Consider the following 21,812-nt stretch of genomic DNA (forward strand, 5'->3'; position numbering starts at 1 on the left):
AAATGTCTCAAAAATACAAGATGCCAGTTATATTCGGGGCTGAAACTATCAGACAATATTTTTAACATTAATAACATCACAAATTCGCAACAAACCCAAATTGTGAAAAAATCACCCGGGCAGATTTTTGGCTATTTCTCCATTTACGATCCTGCCCAAAAGTGTCTCTTTTTGACATGACACGTCACATTTGACCATAGCATTTAGTGTTACAATGCCCCAAATTTTGAATGTTGATAATACGTCATGCCATTGTATGATGCATGCCAAGTGACGTAAAATCAGAGGAAATGATGCTATTTATCTGTTCATTGGGGAAGTATGTATTACCTAAATGGACAGTCATTATCTGAGTTATGCAGCTAAATGAGCTCTGAAATGTGTGGGGAGAATAAAGTGTCCATGTGCTTGAAATTTTATACATTAATATTAAAGCCATATTGTAACATTTCCATAACAAATAGGCCTAGATTAATAGTATTTCTTTTCCATAAAATGTTTTAAAAAGCCTTTATTGTCAGATAGTCCCCTTAAATTTTGAGCTGAACAACTGAGGTAAAGCAAAAGTAATTGGAATTTACTACCAGTGCCAATGTGTGTCAGTCGGTCGTGCTATGGTAGATGTGTCTATGACTGTCCCTGCACACCATGTACGGACGGTTATCAACATCGTGTACTTGTTTGACTAATATTGCCATCATAATAATTAAACAACGGTTCCTGCGTTTTATTCAAAATCAGATTTTAACAAAACTACAGCCCCATGCACCTACAGCACCTAGTCCGACGAGTAGGACCTTTTTTTTCTAAGTTACCAGACTAGGCCCTATACTCATTTCACACTATATGTTACAGCACAAAGCTGCTCTATGAGTTGGCTTAAAGCCATATTGTAACATTTGCTAAAGAGGACAACCTCTACATTTTTCAAATTTCTGTTTTTACATGAATATGTGCTTTATTACATGAATATACCCTGCAAAAATCAAGACTCTAGGTCCTGTTAGTCCGACGAGTAGGACCTGTTTTTTTTCTTAGTTACCAACAATACTCCGACTCTGATCGCTCAAGAAAGATTAACCACAAAAATCCACTAACCGCCCCTCCTGGGCGGCGCGGTCACTGGACTTTCGCGATTCGTCTTTCTTGCGCCATATGAGATAGTTCTCTGAACCACAAATAATTGTTTAGCATACAATACGTCTCATTTATCTGGCTATCATGACATTTCATATCCTTGGTTAAATCAGATGTTCAACAATGATAATGATAGCAACGTGAACCAAAAGATAAATTATGTCATGAATAAATGATGCCCGGGGAAATGATGTTTTAATATCACATGTGAGTCTATATTCCAATTTGATAATCAAGATAACATGACATTATGTCAGTTTAATTTGGGAAACAACCTGCTAGGCTCTGCTATTACATGCGAGTGCAGTATAAGGATTGTCTTTCTGTTCCTCAGTGGTTTATTCAGTAGAAGCAGCTAGGAATTATATTTCGCTATTGAAATTGTAGTTACAGAACACAAGCTTGTAATACCTACATGCGCGGCAAACCCCATTCATTCCCCCACATCACAACCCCACACACACTGTTGAAACCACTCAGCATGCATTTGAGCTCACAGTGCATAGAAGTTATAGAACACATTTTTTCTATAGGCCTTTAATTCAGTTACCCCTTCTAACAGGCACCGGGGGGCAATCTGTGACATGTTAATAAAATTCAGCTCTTTAGCTCAAATTTGAAAAAAGAAATTGAATCTCCTAGCTCCACAGCTTATATTATAATTTGCCCCAAGTTCATATCCGGGAATCATATACCAAATGTGTAGAACTTTCAGTTCAAAAGATGTTGTTTTGCCCCAAAATCAGTTCTTAATAGTGGTTAGGCACTCTGCACTGGACACCTGCCAAAATTAATGCTGAAGCCCTATTCAGTGATTTGCTCATCCAGGATCAGAAAAATCATTAAAATTCAGATTTTGGCACCTTTGTTTATATAGTGTCGATGTAACATATAGCCTGCTAGTGGTTTGTGTATTAAAGACAAAATGAGACATTTTACATGAAATTGTAGTCTCTACTTAGAGAAAGTAGCTACATGTATTTGAATGGGGCTTTGCTCCAGGGCTTCAACTTTGTCAACAATATACAGCTCGGCTTTATCCCAGGGTAACAATAACAATGACTTAATATCCTTAGGCAATTTATAAACCATTTTAATTTGTTTAGGCCTACACTTTTGCTTGGATCACTTTGGGCCTTTAATACCAGCCCCTGGGCCTTCGATCTAGCTTTATCTTAGTAATATATTTGCCAGTGCCACCCAGCCCCCCCAGCCCAGTGACCACTTGAAGCTTATTAAAAAAGTTCTTTAAATTGCAGACTAACCATAATGGGTTTTTAGACCCCATTTTGTTCGAGCCTGGTCTCCACACGGAGCGACCGTTTAAACAAACAAACAAACATCACACCGTTTAAACAAACAAACAAACAAACATTAAAGTTTCCATTGGGCGCCCCATTCCTTTTTTAAAGGATTTTTTTAATTAATTCGGTGTTCAATTTATAGCAGAGCATGAACCCCTATTGCTAAAATGGATCAATCCAGCAGGGACAAATGATTTGCGTAAAAGATACCGGGAAAAGATACTGGGTGAGGTTTTTTTGGGGAAATAGCAATGGAAGATTTTGCCCATCTCCCGGAAATTGTAAGGCATTTTTTTAAAGGGAGATTTTGCAGAATGCCTTGGCTTGAGATTCCATAGCATCAAGCAATTATTGTACTTGGATATTATCAAAAACACCCCAGAAAAACAGTAGCTTGACAAAATAAAGTTTTTTTTGGCCCACCAGGAATAGGCCTAGGCCTAGGCCTACTTGTTAAGGGGGATGTCATTTTCTTCCCTGGTTTTCTTCATCTCATTCAGAAGGGGCCAAGGCCAGGGGCGGTCATGAATCAAGTTCAAGTTTTTTATGATCCCTATCTCAGGTCGAAAATTTTTATGACCGTTCACAAACACTTGGAAGGGGGGGGGGGCCTGATGGAAAAAAAATTCATTGCAAAAAATTTTGGGGCCCCCCTAATACAGACCTCAAAAATTTCAGGCCCCCCCCCCCTTTTTGACATGAAAAATTATGGGTCAACCCCATAGAAAGGCATATAAAGTTAATTTTTCCAGGAAAATTTGTGGTCATTTTTTCAGGGTCCACCCCCCTTAGGAGGGTCAAAATTTTTCAGGGCCCCCCTTTTTGCATCAGGCTACCCTAACAAGTGTTTGTGAACGGTCTCTAAGGAAGGGGTTTTATTTTTTTAACACAATTATATATAGGCCTATATATATTTATAAAAAAAAGAGGGCCCTCAAAAGGGGGGGGGGGCACGGGCCCGGTGTGTCCATGCTGAGACTATAATTGAGGTTATAGTCTCAGGTCCCATCCCACCGGTCAGGTCCATGCCTGGATCTGCGACTGGCGCAGCAGGCCCCGCTTTGACAATCTGCAAATCTGAGACGAATGGACGAAGAATCGAGCACGAAGTTGCATTTCGCGGAAATTTACAAAGTGTAAATTCATTGTCATAACGCGGAATTTGACTGCCTGAAATCATTTGTCCCTGGTCATAGGTCGCATGCTTGTGTGTTGACGTGGAGCTTTGCATCATTTCAATACGGTGCATGCAGAGCACAACAGAGCCGCATGTTTTGTTATTTTATAGCTGCGCATTGTCTCGATCATCAGCAAGAAAAGGAAGTGGTGGTTAGTCCTCGCTGGAAATTAAATTTAGATCAATATTTGGGGAAAAGGCTGTGACTAAGCTGTCTATTATAAATTGGTGGCCTGGTGGGAAAAGCAGTTGGGAAGTTCCGATTACCGTTCAACTTGTGAACACTTTGAATTCGAAACGAGGAAGGAAAAATAGTAAAAATATCAGAACATTGGATTGAAGTTGAACAGCAGAAAAAGACTACAACATCCAGATTGTAAGGTAGGTACTGATGATAAACATGTATTATTGTGTAAATGAATGATCATACATGTACCACTTGTATTGTACTTTTAATCAATATTATTGATGATAAATGCATGTAATGCCAGTATTTTCGTTTTAAGTTTGTGGCACTGTAAATAATAATTAGGCCTTTTGTGTATTTTTTTCCCAGTCAGTGACGCCGAATTGGTCAAGATGGGAGATGACACAGTCACACTGACACTCGCAGTGTCATGACTGTAAATAAAACATGAAAATGTCCCATGTTTACAATTTATTTTTAATTGGACTTTTATATTATAAAAAAAAAGACACCACACAAAATTGCAAAAATTGGCTGTGCAAAATAAACTACGGTGACTACTAATAATTATAGTCTATCTACATCATTCATCAGTGTTCATGTACATGTATTATTTATGTTAATGTACCGTATTCATTCCAATAAGCGCCCATGCCCCAATAAGCGCCCACCCAGGGTATTTTCAATTTGCTAAAGGGTACCATCAATGTTGAAGTGACAGATAGACGTTGATACAGTGAAATAGCTGGAGGACTACAAGTCTTGTTTAAACTTGAAATACGGTACATTTTCTACATCAGAAAAGCTACTAGAACGTCTCAGGACCCTTTTTAACATACCAGGTACATTAATTCGTCTAACACCCCTTACGAAACATATTGGGTAAACCAGGTAAAAAATAAGCGCCCACCCAAAATGAATGTATTAAGCACCCTGGGCGCTTATTGGAATGAATACAGTACCTCCAGTCCACTGCACCAGCTTTGAAGTTCAGCGTGTTCTTAGCGCATATACAGGCAAGAAACAACACTATTAAAGCCAACGTAGCACATTCTGAACTTCACAAAGTATAGTGCCACGGAGGTATTTATTGAAGACCGAATTAAATTAGCTTGCGTATGACATCTTGTCAACCAGACCAAATATGCTGTACTGCGCAGCCGCAGGTCAGAAACCAATCAAGCTGCCCCTTTTTAATTTGGTCTTCAATTATTGATATTGCAGTAGAAATTTCAAGAATGAACACAGCTTCCCGGGGGGTTCACTGACATACTACATTTGTACATTGTAAAGTGGTACCCATGATGCCTGTCACACAGCATCTCAAAATTCGATCCTAAATGGCGTATTCAGACTGTGAGAGGTTGTCTTGGTCCCAGCCGGTTTGTGTTACTCCTTCATTAAAACGAACCGTCTGGCGACAACCTGTGGAATGACGATTACTGATTGGTTTATAATGAATTTCCAAATTTAAAGTGTTTTCACTTGTAATGTGACACTAATAAACATACATGTAGGCCCCCACCATGCCACTATTTGTAGAAACTGCAAACGCAAAATAATACACTAGCCTCGGCCACTACTGAGGCGCCAATCGTCTGATATCGCCTTTTATGTCAGCGACTCGCAGCGCGGTTGCTTACTCACATACGTTGTGTGGATTTATATAACCGCATAGCTGTCCATCAACCACTGCATGCGTTGAAGCCCAGTGCTGATTGACAGCCAATTTTCATCTCAACATTTTATGATGACTGATGATTGGTCAATTAGAAAAGACATACAGTATGTACTATTCTAAAGGTTGTCACCAGACAATTTGTTTAGTGACAAGGGAGCACAAATCGGCTGGGACCGAGACTAATTCAGGGTACCAAATTTGACCCCTTATTGGCGGAAGATATTAGAAATTTTAAATTAAACATGTTAAAACTGACACCTAAATGGCGTAATATGTAATGACTAGTTTCTTCATGTATGATTAGGCCTACAAATAAAGAGGATACGCTGAGACTGTACAAAGTGTACATGATTTTCTTTGTTTTGGTCTATTACTTCTGTATGCCTGAGTAGGTCTGCCATCTCTAACCATCTAGCCCTCGAAATAACCCACGGCACCCACCAGGGTTAGCGGTGACCTGCCGAGGCCAGGGGTCCCAATTGGCAAATAAAGGGGTCCAGGCATCTAATTCTACACAGACGCACAAAATTAAGGGGTCCAAATCACGGGGACCTGTCAAATCAAGGAGTCCTGGACCCTAAGACCCCTTAAAACACTACCCCTGGCACCCACAACATAATGCCGTGGGTGCACTGCCATAATGCCCTCAAAATATGTCTTCGCTTAAAGAAATTGCCTTGGTGCCTTTCTCAAATTTTCAACAGTTGCCATGATCAGAGGTAGCGCTAAGTTGCTTTTTGGGGTCCCGGACCCACCAAAATAGAGTTCGGACCCCCTGTTTTTAAATTTTCTGCAAGTTCAGGGGTCCCTGCAGACCCCCAGTTTTTCAATCCAGCGCTATTGCGGCATACTATTTATGCTGCATTTGTGCAACTCGAACTCACCAAACTCTACTCCGGACCCTCTACTTTTTAGTTTTTGGCAAGTTCGGGGGTCCCTGCGGACACTGGAGTGTTTAGTTCTAGCGCTACCCCTGGCCATGATGCCCTCTTGAATTGTTACAAACTGCCATGCTGCCTTGCCTTTTCAGTGAAAATCCAAGGCAATTATCAACTTGTGGGTGAATTTGTGGTCCAACCGTGATTGTACATTTAAACACACAGGGCGTCCCAGAAAAAATTACTTGGTGAATGAATTTGGACATTTATATAGTCAATTGTTGGCTTATTATTTACATGTAGGTATCCACTTGTATCATTATTGACCCCACATTTTTGTAAATTTTATATGTGTTTTGTGTCCTTATCTGTTAATCACCATAATTACCACTTCACCACATACATTGTACACCCAAACTGCAAAATCTGCAAATGCCTAGGCTGTATAAGGCTACCATTTGGCTAAGTGTGTCAAAGAGATATTGACCCATATAATTTTGTGGCTTGGCACCAGCTATTGTTGCCAGATGTTCAGACTTCAAACCAGGCCCATAGCCAGGATTTAGTTGGGGGGGCAGTGGCGTAGCTAGGATTTTGGAAATGGGGAGGGGGGCACAAGCCGCACAACAGTTCTGTAAATGTATCAACAGAAATATTTTTTGCTGACAGATGTTGTAACTTTTAGTGGTTGCCCCAATATTTTTGGATGGTTTGAAAAACTGAAGAGCAAAAAAAAAAAAAAAAAAAGGATCAGGTGCTAGCAACTGAAAAAGAACTAATTTTATGTACAATTCAATTGGTTTCACAGTATTTAAACATTTTTATACAATTTTCCATTTATTCTGTCACCAACCATAAATCTATCCACCAATGTGCATTAGCAAAGTAAAATATTAGACCATTGATCAACCAAATAAAATTTTTTAAAGAGGATATTTTGTATTGATACCGTATTGTTAGCAACAGATACAGTTGTAGCCCTTGTTTGTTACCTTGGAATAGCCACTCTTTCACAATATTCATCTACAAAAAGTAAAAACAAAAGGAAGTGAAGATAACGTGAGTGGTCTCATGATTTCCTCTACAATGCTGTTTACCTCAAGTACAATTTTAGCTTGATCTGTTTGCTGGTCGATTCAATTTTGTACACTAACCCATACAGGAGGCAGGACCAGACACCATACATGAAAGTCAAACAGCTGACACAATTCCTACTCTGAAGTTGGATAGAAATTATTGATTTTTGCAACCCTGTTATTTTTCTCCTTGCTGGATCTATTTACTGAATGTTAAATTATTGATGGTGCATTGTAAACCCTGTGAGTCACTGTGTAGTGTACACACCTTCTGAACAGAGTAACAGAACTGTAAATAATGATTTTTTCCTGCTTTTTTGCATGAATGAATAATCCTTTTTAAGTGTTAGAAGATGTAGACAGTATATACTAATACCGTACTTTTAATATTTATTTCTGGGCAGAGTACATTGGAAGGTAAACTACATACATGTATACATTATTTATATACCGTACTTTAAATTTCTAGGGTCTGATCTGAATTTTTGTCTTGTCTTTTGCACAGTATCACACATGAGAATGCAAGATGGATTGGCAGATAAACGAAACCGACTTGAAGTATGTGGACAAATTAGGATCAGGAAGCTGTGGCGATGTACATCACGTCATCTGGACAAACAAAGATGGCACCCAACTTGACGCAGCTGCCAAGAAATTTAAGAAATCATCCAAGAAGAAAGACATCAAAGCACAAACAAAAGAGCTGAACTTGTTACGAAAGCTCAAGCATCCCAATATTGTAGAATTCTTCTGTGCAGTCCTAAGCCCTGTTACCATCATTGTAACTGAACTTGCCCAAAATGGTTCATTGTTTGAGTACCTGAAAGAGCATGCAAGTTTGCCGATCAGTCAGGTTTACGAGTGGGCTTTGCAAGCATCACATGCCATCAAATACATCCATGACAGAGATGTTCTTCACAGGGATATCAAATCCGGAAACTTTGTGATAGGTAAAGATAATGTGTTGAAACTGTGTGACTTTGGTATAGCCAAGAATGTGGTGAAGACAGTGTGTACAGACTTTGAACTTGGGACCATTCCGTGGATGGCGCCAGAGGCTTTTGTGGAGTTGAAGCTCACAAAAGCCTCAGATGTGTATTCCTTGAGCATCGTCATCTGGGAAATGCTCTCCTGTAAGATTCCCTATGCTAACCGGGGGTTTGCCAACATCATCTGGTCAGTTCAGATTCATAAGCTTCGTCCAGGTATTCCAGAGTCATGTCCTCTTGCTCTCAGGCACCTTCTGGAGCAGTGTTGGAATGAGGAAGCCAACAGACGACCAAAGGCTGCTGATGTGGTCTGTGCTCTCAAAAATATGCAACAAGGGTTCAAAAGTAAGTATGTGTCCCATGTATATAATTTGGAAAGAACAAAAGAGGAAAAGCAAAATGAATAAATTGCAGGAAGGAAAGAAAGAAAAATATAGAATGGAGAATGAAGGAAATGTAGAAAAAGCAAGTGAATAAAGAAAGAAAGAAAGAAAGAAAGGTAAAAAAAGAAGAAATTCAGATAGTAAGCAAAAATGGAAACAAAGTCTAGAAATGCGTCTAAAGAGAAGAAGAAAATAAATTTCTGAATCTATACATTGTTAAGAGCTCTTAAAAGGCCTTGCTTGGACACAGCAGTTATTTTAAAGCTAAAATAAAACCTCGGCCATTTTCCTGTTTCATGATGTGGGTGTCAGTGCCACATGGTATGGATAATTAGAATTGCTTGGTTAATTATTGTAGAGCACTAGCAGGTAAAATGTTTTGCAGCTGCTCTTATTTGTTATGGATACTTAATTTTGAAAATTAAAGCATGCAGCCTACAGACAAAGAGCTGTCCTCGATTATTTGCAATTTGTCAAGCATCTGACGCAGGTTATTTATTGTGCATGCTAGGCAGCCTGGTGACGTGAGGTTTATATTTAATGATTAGAGGTACAATGTACAGTTTACAGTGTTTCTATTTTTGCTGCAAAATGATATAAGATGTCAAAATCAATACAGTTTGCATAAATTTGATAAAGATTCTGTTGGTTGTATTGTCATTTAAAAAAATACTCTTAAGTGACATATTTCCCACAATGATAAAAAATATGTGGGGGGAGAGAAAATAATCAATCTTGAACAGGTTGATTTCTCTAAATGTCCATCCCCAAATTCAGTAATATGTTGCCAGGAACTCAAGCTGGTGATGATGAACAAACAATGACAGTATATGTACATGAGTACAATACAATACAATACAATACAATACAATTATTAGTCAATGCAATGAACTCTTTCAGAACTGTTCTAAAATCACTCTATCAGTCTATCATTATAAATGCTTGTAACATTTATTATAACTAGTAAATCTGTATCTGCATGACTTTGAAAAAGAACAGCATATGTTCAAAAACTCAGGCATGGTATTAATGCTCCTTCCAATTCACCATAGATATATAATATTAGAAATCAATTATTTATGGTTCTTTAACATAATACATGTATCTCTGCTTCTTTCCACTTGATTAGGTTCACCAGACTCCCAGAGACTGTGCCCGTCAAATGAACCATGTAATCCTGTGACCGGATCACTCAAGGATTCAGCAATCACCAAACCAGATGCACCAGCCCAGCAAGCTGTAGAACATAAGATGACAAAACCAGCCAGCTTGAAGGTCACCAAAGGGACTGGTAGGTTAAAACAGAGAAGATGAGAAAAGAGGAGATCGCTCGAACATATAATCTGATTACCCACAGTTAACCTCTATTCACTTTTCTTTGTTTGGGGTACTTAAAACACCACTTGAAACTTCCTTTGTGGTAATCTGTTCATCCGCCACACGCTCGTCTGATTTGGTAGTTCTCTCCAGTGGAGAAAATATTCCACACACGGAAGTACATCGTTAAAGTCCCAATTTTGCAGTCAAATCATGCTTTTTAAAAAATAAAAAAAAATACTAACCAGGGTGACCATGATTTTTAAACGAGTGAAGAAGCATTATATATATTGCAACTCCCATTAAAAAAATCAAAAAAATTGTTAAGTTATGGAAAGTCAAGCATAATTAATTTTCCAGTCAAATTAATATAAGGTCAAAGGAAAAGAAATTTAAATGATAACTATTTGAATATTTGCGGCAGTTTACGGAAACATAAAACCAGTGTAATCAGTAATTCAAACTCGTGTCAGTTTCTCCATATACTCCGTTTTGTGTCCAAACGTGTCCAAAAATGCTATTTGGATCCAAAATACGGGTCTTTTTCACAGGGATCTCGGGTCAAACTTAGCAGCCAGTCATGCCAAACAATACAGAAATTATATTTCGCGGTCAACTGACGTAACAAATTGATATCCGGGCATGCGTCGTTAGAGCTAGACAGTCGTGACTCGCAAAGCCACTTATCGTATTAGTTGATCAATCGGATTAGATCATTGTTTCCATCAATAGGCGGATGCACACATTATTTATTTGATGTGGGCAGCGAGCGACCTCCTCTTTTATCATCTTCTCTGGTTAAAATAAGCAAGTAAAAGGACAGGTGGCAAACAAATCTGTATCCCATCTCAATAATTTCCTATCGCTACTTGTATGGACCACAATGGCCTCATCCCAATGACATAGTTCAATAACCTCAATTAAACAATCATAGTGCAAAATTTGACCTCAAGTTGCAGAGTATGAGTTTTAATACCCAAATTTTTAAAGGTCATTCAATGAATGTACAAATGTATTGGGGTTACAGAACTGCCCTGATAGATGAGCATGTTGTGAATCCTGTGTATGGAAACCTGATTGGTGATATACACCCCTAGATATTCCACACAATCTTCCCACTTCAGTCAGATGTGAATCTCAACTCCAAAGACTGGTATAGGTTTCTACATAAAATGGGCCATTGATGTATTTTATTAGCTTAAATGTATGCCAACCATATTAATGCCAACCAATGGCATAATGTACCATTGCAATCCCACATGCTCACCTTAAAAGTAAATTAAACATTAGTATAGATGGTTGGAATGAAGACTGAAAATTCCTCATTTCATCTGCAAATGACAAAATTTGCTGGAATTGTGTACTGGTTAACTTACTTATGATTACTGCACATTCTGTACATAATCAGTTATTTACAATGTAGGAGTACAGTAGTGTAGTATGTTACTACACTACTGTATTAACTCAAAAATTAAACAGAATATACAGAACATAGATAGGCCTACTCCAGACAGGGTCTAATTCTGCATAAAACCGGGCAACTTTATTTCTATAGATCTGCTGCGCATTCAAATTGCATTGTATTGCATCATAATTTCATTTGTGTCTATGCTAATTATGTTTACACAACATGAACTCACGTGTTTTAAAGCAAATTACCGATAATAGGTGATCAAAAGCGATCGGAATGTTACAAAAGTACAGATCGCATTCAGCTTACTTCATATGAGATGATCTTTGGAAAAATACGGCATAATTTGTCTTGGTGTTTGCGGAATGCCATGCAGTAAAATATTAATACGCTATGCGGCAATTCATGATTGACAACTAACAATCGGCGTGTCCTTCAGATCCTCCACTGTCAATTTCTTATCCACTCACTAATCCTCACAAAAGCTTTGTGTTGATTACGTAATGTGTGGAGGCAAATTGCAATAAGTACAATGAAATAATGAGTAGGGCGGACTCCGAGGCGGGTTTCTTCTTCATCTTAGGTAACAGTATTGTTCTCCAAAAAAACCCGGAAGCTTGTCGTTTGGAGCTCTAGCTGAAATACAGCAAGATAATGTAAGATAGTAAATGTAAACCTGTATTTTAGCTAGAGTATCTCGAGCTAGCCTACTCTTGATATTTAAAACAATTTTGTGAGCTCTTGACATCAATTTTAGATAAATGATAAATGATAGCTGTTCCTATTACATGTAGTAGTCTTTCCATTTGATCTGTGTGAATTCATCAAATCCCATTTATCCTGGTATGGCTCATTAAACCACAGGTCTATTTGTTACTTGCTACAAAAGACTTGGCAGAGAAACAAGTTTAGTAATTTGTGGGTTGAACTTGGTAATTTCAAATTGTACTGAGGCTGAACTTTTGGTATATGTGTAACAATAAATTGAATAGCCTTTTCATGTACATGTACCAGGTGAAACCATTGCATAAATTGAACCTTTTGGGTAGTATTGCGAAATATGTCATTGAGTTTGTATCTAATAGACTGATGGAATTTGATTTTTCTTTGTCCTATTTTATTTGTATGCAGGAAGTCACAAGTCAGATGTTGTCACAGTGCCAATATACAGTCCACCTAGATTCCAGTCCAACTACTACTACAAGCATCCGCCAAAAGACTTTATCATCAGCTTCACCGATCCATCAATGTCACCAATACAAAAGGTGGCGGTGAGCGGCAGACCGACACATATTGTCGTTAGTCCTAACCAAGTTAGCCATGAAAGAGGTGAGGGTTTTTGTTTGTTAAAGGAAAGGAACTTGAAGAAACTTAACTTTGAAAAGGTTGGATCTACAATTGTATTTGTATGGTGGGAAATTTTTATAGAAAAATAATTATTTCTTCTTTTTGCCTTTTAACAAATACCCTAACTGATTTGGAAACCAGTTAGGGCATTTTGTTAAAGCAAAAGAAAAAAATTTGGGAGTTACATTTTGAAAAGGTTGGATCTAATTATTATTGTAGGGAATTTTTGCGGTGTGTGATTGAAGAAAGTTGATTTTGAATTCTGAATTTCATGTGAAAAAATTGGTTTTTAGATGTTTTATTCATTTTCGTTTGAGTTTTTCTTTTTTATTAAAGAGGTGTGACCCACTCAATAGCCTCATCTCACATTCTTAGAACTTCAAAACAGATTTTGGTTAGTTGTTATCAAAAGACATCCTAGTAAATTTAACATCTGAGATATATCATTAAGATAGTGTGAACAAAAACATGGTGAATTGTGGTAACCACAAAAGTATGTACTTAATAGGGTATAATTTGTTATACACATTTTTGTTTCACATATAGCAAAACTCCTAGAGCAGTAGCAACTCAAAATTTGGATTGTTTTAATGGTTAGGCCCCACTCCAAGGTGGAAAGCAGAACATAAAAATGACTGTCAGCAAAGAATTACAAAACTGAAAGGCAATTTAAAAAAGAAAAGAAAGAAACAGGAACTATTCTAATAAATTGCATTTTGTATTGTATTACCTGATGAATTAATAAAGCCAAAATTAAAATACAATTTAAAAAGAAAGTAAGAGAGAAATGAACTCTTCTTATTTAAATTGCATTTTGTATTATATTACCAGATGAACTAGTTCATTCTCCAAAATAATTGATTGCAAGAAAGCACGTACAGTGAGCCATGGATGATTGACCCTGTTTACTTTCAAAAATCAAATGATACATTATAGACTAATGTCTGTGACAATCAAAGTTCAGTGATCCATGTATTTGCTATCGAGGCCCACCTATTGGTTTTTGTCTATAAATAGTAGTACATTTGGACTGAATAGTATGAGGCAATAAGTAGGGATTTTTGTTTATTCATACCTTCCTTTTGTTGTTTGTTTCTTTGTTTGTTTGTTGGTTTGTTTCTTTCTTTCCTTCTTTCTTTCCTTTCTTTTTTTCTTTTCTTTCTTTTCTTTCTTTCCTTTCCTTTCCTCCTTTTTTCCTTCTTTCCTCTCCTCAGTTCCGTTTATTCTGTAACTACCAATTTTAGCCTCTCTGCCCTTTGGTAATTATGGATTGTAAGTGTTCTTCAAATCTTGAATTGGCCCCTGATAAGTAACACTGAAGCATTGGTACAGGGGCTACACTAACTATTGACCTCAAAACAAATTTCTTGCCATTGAAACTTTTGAAGTTAAATAGAAAAGGTCCCAAAGTTTCAGCAAGTCATATCCATGTCATACATGTTGGAATAAAAAGATGAGTAATTTATTGTATTAAATTCTTGTATACAAGTTAATCCTAATGTATTATGTGTAGAGGAAGTAGATCCAAAATTGAAACCAAACATTATTCTAAGAAATATCCATAAAAAGTAAAATGACACAATGTGGGTTAAAGTTTATTTCGTTAAATACATCATATAGATTTATTTCTTAAATGGTCTTATTATGGGATCTGTCCATGTCAACCCGTAAAGAGATATTTATTTAAAGTAGTTCATAGTAGGTCCATGCCCATAGACCATAGTTCCTGTATAGTAAAGTCATTTCCAGGCGTGACTGTGTTACCAAACCCTTGATTTGGTAGGCCTGTTTGGCAAATTATTAAAAGGCTACTGCAATTTTAAAGTTTCCCGCAACCCTGGTGTGACCTTCAATTTGATTCATAATGTTTGCAATATAAAGGCCTTTTCTTAACTTTACCCAGACATTTATTATCCCTTGCTGAAGGATATTTTAACAAATGTATTTCCAAATTTCAAATCATATACTTGAAGAGTTGAATTGCCATTAATTAATTAATCAAGTCTGACTTCTTGTGACTTGTGTTAAAAGTTGATTCCCCACATTTAACATCTTTTTTCCCCATCTCTTTGCCTGTGTTTCAGGTCAGCGTTGGCACACAGTGATGCGCTATTTGCAGATCCTCTCCTGTATGGTAGTCTTAGGGCTAGTAGTGTGCTTACTGTTACATTGCAGTACTAACATTCCTCTACCAGGGGATAGTGGAGCTGACTGGATGACATAAAGAAGAGATAGAGAGAGAGAGCAGGTAAGCTGTCTACTAATCTCGTTGATTAAGTCTTGTATCCAAGAGTCAAGATTCTTAAGTGCATAATGGGATGAGTTGCCTTGCAATGTTTCTAGTCTGCACTTGTGGGGAGACTTTGAGGCAACTTGGAATTCTCCATAACAAAGATGTGTGTGTGATTTGCCCCAGTGTACCTGTGTGAAACTTGGGCAGGCAATCCTGGCTGCAAAGGTTTAATTTGTCAAGGGTAGCGCTTCAGCAAAATATTCTTTTGTACAACCTGATTCTTCCCACAGCTATTCTAATATTATGTTTTGTTCTCTGTTCTTGCTTTTTCAGGTAATGGTGATGTACATAGATTGACAGAAAGATGACCTGTGCCTGCTTACCCAGCATCATGATGCTGTCTTCAACCAATGATCGTTAAGAAATGGCATGTGCCTAAAATTTACGCCTTTTTTTGTTTTTGCAACATTTCATTCTTTTCCAACTCGCTACATAGCTTCTTATGTACAAATACTTTTGAAGATTAGGAAGTACAGCTATTTAGAAAGTAACAATTTGTGTAATAAGTAGATTATAACTCCATGCAACTATTGCCATTAGTCGACTTTGTACATGGGTATCGTATAAACTTGAAAATGCCTTTCTACGTCTTTGTGGACATGGAAGAAAAAGACCCTGCTTGAAGTTTTGGAAGAGAAGGACCCATTGAAAAACTTTTTAAACTTATGGAAGAATAAACATCTCTTGAAACATACGGTGTGGGGAAAAAACCCTTTTAGCTCTAGAAAGTGTTTTGAAAGTAATCTTGTTTTCCTGTTTTCATATAAAATGCATGAAACAGGAAACGGCTTCCTGTGTTTCAAGGCTCATTTTTGCTTTCAGTTGTAGGTAGTCGTCCAACATGGTCTTAGTTTGTGCTCATATTGTATGAAATTCCCGTCTCATAGAGTTGAGAACGGGTGTCCAGTTTTCCCTATTGCATAGGTATTAAAAATTGTCCTTTATAGGTAGACTTGGAAGTTTCGATTGGCTGTTACCTAGGCATCTAGTATTACAACACCAAAATAGGTTTTAGATAAAACAGTATCCTTGTTGTATGGAGTTATAATTTGGCTTATATGTAAGTGTTAGAACCCTGGAAAGATATCCTGCTTAGTACATGTATATGAAATGCATAAATGTCCCAGTTTGGTCAAGCAGAAAAAAAACATGTCTTGTATTAGCATGAGTTTTGAGCTTACTTGTTGATGTAGATTTCAGTCTTGTTGGTTTTTTTGCTTCTTATTTTCAAAAAATTACGGTTTTATTTCGTTGTTGTGTCAAATTGCTGAAATCTTGTTTACCAAAGTATATACTTTGCTTTAATATTATTATGTTAAATATTTCGAGCAATTTTTGGTGTTTGCAGTGCTTGGCATTGGCTGTTATTATTTTTAAACTGATATGTGTTCAGTATTTGTACTGGAAGTGGATTTGACATATTGACAAAACCTTTTAAACATGTAAGTTAAGCTAAAACTAGTGAATGAGTCACATCTAGAAAGTATTCCAGTCTTGTGGTGTTACAAATGTGTATTGATGTTAATATAATTATTGAAAGACAAGGGGCTGAATTCTAAAAGACTTGCAAAACTTAAGGGCCTAAGTTTATTCTAGCAAAGAAATAGACCGGGAGAACTTGCGCTCTGCATATCCCCATGTGCATATCACATGGGAAATCTATCATAGTGTAATGTTACTTACAGGGAACTAAATAGTGAACCTCCAGAATGTTGTGATGAAGGCCTGAAATGAAATGATAATCAGCATCTTGATGTGTTACAAAGGTATGTGTATGTTGCACTTAGCTGGCATGGCATTATTGAACAAGTGCATGGAGTGAAACAGGCACTTTAGAGGTACACCATTTGTCCCTCTGAGTTCCAGGAAAACATGGCCGAATGCGAGTTCTCCCTGTGTTATTCATTTGTAAGTCATTCAATGCAACACAAAGTTACATGTAGGATTGGTTTATGGCTTACCATGCAATTAATTAATTGCACATCAATCAGCCGGTATTACATGGCAACTGTATGATCAAAGTAACGTTAAAAGTAATCTGGTAATAGCACTTTATTTTATGTTCATCATTAGCTATAATATCCTAAATGGTCAATACAATGGAGGCATGCTGTGTGCTGTGTATGATACAGGTGTTGTACATAGATTCAATGGCTTCATTACTTGTGCTAAGATTAAGATGACTGAAATAGATGTTGTCTTACCGACCATTGTAAAATCTGTCTTGAAATTGTAATATGTAGCCAAATTAAGTATCATTAAGTGTGCTGTGCATTGTAATCACTGTATATACTATCAATGACAATATACTCACATATATCGGCAAAAAAACACCACTTTTTGCCGGTATGTTTGGGAATATTGTCGTATATCTTGTACTTCCTTAACATTTCCATTTGAGTGTGCCAACATGAAATGTAAAAATTCCGCAATGTATCAATCACACATCACGTTTTCCCAATCGTGACCATCTGTATAAAATAAGAAATCGCTGTACACTTAAGTTAGGACCATAAGAATTAACAGTAGTAATTCTAGTGACCAAACTATGGATTCCATATATGTCACCAGCTATTCTAAGGTAAGCTTGTATTGTAGAAGTATAAACCAAAGTAAGATTGTTTGCAATGTGTAATAAAATTTGTGTTCTTGGTGCTTCACGGCAAAGTGTAATAACGTAAGTTAAAGATGTAACTAAGGATGTATAACCAATATGATTCCAAAATAGTATTTTTATGACCACCAAAGTAATGAAGTATTCTGCAATGTATAGGTGTAAAATATTTAGGGATGCAAGGATAGAAAGTCAAACTTCTTTGTAGTATGTAACTGAAGCAATCTTAAATCCAAACCTTCATCTTTACCCTAATTAGAACATGTGGAGGGTATGCTTGCGTTATGCCCACTATTCAGTGATAACTTAACTTCATTGCTGCAAGTCTATATCTAAGTCCATGTGCTAAATATCAATGGAACCACACCAATATAACGGGAATGGGCAATGAAACCAAAATTTAGAAACGGGTGAGATGTTCTTGTAGCAAATCCAACTTTACCTCCCCTAATTACATTGTGGTTTGAAATTGTGACCTGGTTGTCAATTTCAAGCAAAGACCAGCTGTAACAGTTAGTCTGTTTTTGTGTGCAGGATAACGGCAGAAGTACTTAGAAGTTTCACAGATACATACTACTAAGAAACATAAGAGTAAAAATGCAAAATGCTATATATTCAGGGCTGCCTTTGTATTCGTTGTATACAAATGTTGTTATATTTATGTAATATTGTTGCAACTTTTATAGGGATGAGGACCAAGATGATATAACCCTAATCAATAACACTATTGATACAAGATATAACACAAGGCAGTACTTAGCATGATTGTATTTTGCATCTGTACTCTTAGTATGTTTTACCACAAAGTATTTGTATAGTTATTTAATCAACTCTAACTTAAGTATAAAGTTATTAATTACACTGAAATTTTGACAGAAATAAGTGCAAATTTATGTAAATTAAGTCAGTACTGGATAAAGTAAGATTTAGGAAAATGTAATATGACTTTAACTATTAAGGCAATATTTGTATTCAGTTTGTCACTATGTTAAAATAGGGGGCTCAAGAAAGTACTAGAAACAAGCAAGATTAATTTATTTTTAATGTAAAATGTGAAAATTGAGGCCAGAATTTCAAACATTTTTTTGTTTTAGATATATGCAATGTAAAAATATATACATTTATTGTGTACATAATTATGAAATTCTGAATTAAAGGGAGATATTTTTTTATAATCAATGCAGTCATAATGATAATTTTCAGTTTTTTTAAACATTATTTTGTAAGAAATAAGAACAAGAGAGAATTTAATATAAGGCCCATAAAATATTTGCTTGTCCTCCCTCCCACTCTTTGTTCAAGACAGGGTAGGTCAGTCAGATTTTTTACTTTTTTAATATTAACTTTTTTAATTTCATAGTCAAAACATGTTTACTTAGGCCAAATAGCTTAAAACCTAAATGAGGTGTGATTTGGGATATTTCTCTACTGTGTCGTTTCAAAATCACTTTTAAAATGGTTTATTAGGAGTGTGAAGAAATTGTTTAAAAAACTTTTAAGCGTGTCAAAAATTCCAAAAGAAAGCATAATTTTTTCTAGAATTCTTTTGTGCTTCAGATTTTCAAGATTTGTGTCGCTGGGTAGGAGGACAAGCAAACTATTTTTTTGGCCTAATGGGAATCATGCTAGATTGCTAGTGTTCTTGTTAACTGAACATCTACTCAATTCATCAAAAGAAAATGTCCCAAAGGAGATTCACATTTTTTAAAATACGATTGAGAGATGAATGAATATCTGTTAAGGTGCATCTTATGAATTGTTTTTCTTATTCCAAATTTGGAATATTCCTATAAACAACAGGGTACCACCATTATAGGGTCCATTATTGTATTTTTATAGACCAAAGTAATTGTAATCATATTGTACTATTATTGAATGTCGGTGGCTTGGAGCTCAACTATCTGACAGCCTAGTAATTTATACTCCATTTACTGTGGTACAGCAATTAAGGTGGTTCTGGACCCATTTTGGAAGTGCTCTATTTATGTTTTAAACATATTAATTGAGTAGGGCAGAGAACACTGATCCATATGCCTTTTGTTTGAAGCTAATCGGACATACGGTTTTCATAATACATACATTTTAAATGTCTTTGTATTGTATTGTTTTTATCAATAATCAATACAGTTAATGAGCTAATATGACTTGAAAGTGCTCATTAATATGTAATTTTTGCCAATATTTTGCTAAAATCCAATGCATAAATGTTCATAACATTTTTATTTAACAGAATATTGGTTTCAAACTTGGTCAAAGTGTTCCTAATGACTTCCAGATAATTTATGCATAATTAATGAGCTAGCCGCCCTAATTTGCATAATTAATTAGCATTTATGCAAATTAGCTCATTAATTATGCAAATATGCAAATGAGGGGCGGCTTCACTATATAATACATTAGAACATATTAGAAACACTTTGACCAAGTTTCAGGGCAAAAGTATGCAAAATAAAAGTACCATGAACATTTATGCATTGATTTTTAGCAAAATATTGACAAAAATTACATATTAATGAGCCTTCACAGTCCTTTTAGCTCATTAACTATATTGATTATTGATAAAAACAATAAGATACAAAGAAAATATAATTTGATGTAGTATAGAAACCGTATGTCCGATTTGCTTCAAACAAAAGGCATATTGATCAGTGTACTTTTACCCTACTCAATTAATCTGTTTAAAACATGCTCAAAGCATTTCCTTATTTCTAGAAAATGCATCCAATACCACCTTAAGTAGTGATACCAATCTCAACGCTGTATAATGTAGTACTAGCTAAATTGTAGTACATGTACTGGCAAAGTATCTGAAGTATTGAATTTTAAACTTTTGTGTTAGTTAGTTGAACTCCACACTGACTTAAGTTATTTATGAAAACTCAGTATTGTAAGTTATGTACTTAAAACCTAACTATTTATTAAGTTATTGTTTATTAAATTTATTTTTAGTATGATGTAATCAATGTGGGCAAACTCCTCAATTATACCTTCTGCCCGTCAAATCAATAGGTATTGATATAAATACCAATGGATTTGAAGCTCAAATGCAAATTAACCAAGTACTACATGTATTATGGTACGGGTTTAGAAGACATTTGAAGGAAAACCCATATTCCAGTATGTATGAATTGTGGTGTTATTATGTATAATGTAAGATTTAAGAAACAATGTGCCAAAAGTGCTAAATATCTATGACTAAGTTATCTTTGTTATAATCATTCCAAGTACAAGTTTGTATCATTCCAACTTAAAAATTAAAATTAAGTTATTTGAAGATGATTCGTTACAGAATCGGAAATCTGCTGTTTGCTTTTGAATTCAAATCTAATAAATCTTGATAAATGATCACTGTGGTCTTAATTTGGGGTTAAGAGGGGAGTTACCCCCATCTCTTCCATGAAGTGTATACCATTCCTATAATAGGCACTTTCCCTTATTATTGTTCATTGATATTGATAATATGAGATCTGGTCTCACAAAATGAGCAGAAAGTCACCAGGGAAGAAAAGTAGATAGTTCGTTGAAATGCCAGAAAACAAAAGAATTCTTATATGAAATGTTGATTTTTCAACAAGTGAGAAAGCAAACCTGGCAAGTTATATAAGCTTACGATCTAGAGTTTATGAATCTGGCTATAACTCAAAATTTGCTCTCATTTTGTGGGAACAGGTCTTATGTGATAAGGATGTTCACCACACATGGTAGGAAAGTGCCAATTATAGGAATGGTTTGTAGGTGGCATCAACCCTACTCCTCCAAATGAAATGCCAACACTTTCAATTTAGAATTATAGAGTATTGAATGAAAGAATTAAGTAATTCTAAATTTGCTTATGTCACATATTAAGATTTTATTAGTACATAAATTTAAGTAGCAGTGAGTATTTTCTTAAAAGAAGTTTTCCAGATAATAAGTCGTTATTGTGATGATAATAATAATTATCATAGATGAAGCATTACTCCCAACTTTTGGTGTTTCTTTCATGTAAGACACGCAGCATTAGACCAGTGTTAAGACT

At 36.0% G+C, this 21,812-nt stretch overlaps 1 protein-coding gene across 1 annotated transcript; it reads left to right on the top strand.

Moving 5' to 3' along the window:
• The first annotated feature begins 3,671 nt into the window (after positions 1-3,671).
• LOC140155619 (uncharacterized) lies at positions 3,672-20,804 on the top strand. Its single transcript, XM_072178531.1, has 7 exons — positions 3,672-3,999; positions 7,946-8,774; positions 9,942-10,103; positions 12,672-12,869; positions 14,972-15,135; positions 15,454-19,744; positions 20,532-20,804. Exons 2-5 carry the CDS (start codon positions 7,967-7,969, stop codon positions 15,109-15,111), a joined length of 1,308 nt encoding a protein of 435 aa, XP_072034632.1. The 5' UTR covers positions 3,672-3,999; positions 7,946-7,966; the 3' UTR covers positions 15,112-15,135; positions 15,454-19,744; positions 20,532-20,804.
• The last annotated feature ends 1,008 nt before the right edge of the window (positions 20,805-21,812 follow it).

The sequence above is a fragment of the Amphiura filiformis genome, chromosome 6 (assembly GCF_039555335.1).
Source record: "Amphiura filiformis chromosome 6, Afil_fr2py, whole genome shotgun sequence".
In the NCBI taxonomy this organism is placed as follows: Eukaryota; Metazoa; Echinodermata; class Ophiuroidea; order Amphilepidida; family Amphiuridae; genus Amphiura; species Amphiura filiformis.

Coding starts and splice junctions, on each gene's coding strand:
- LOC140155619 (XM_072178531.1), top strand. CDS start 7,967: ATGGATTGGCAGATAAACGAAACCGACTTGAAGTATGTGGACAAATTA. Junction 10,104..12,671: donor GAAGGTCACCAAAGGGACTG/GTAGGTTAAAAC, acceptor ATTTGTATGCAG/GAAGTCACAAGTCAGATGTT. Junction 12,870..14,971: donor CCAAGTTAGCCATGAAAGAG/GTGAGGGTTTTT, acceptor CCTGTGTTTCAG/GTCAGCGTTGGCACACAGTG.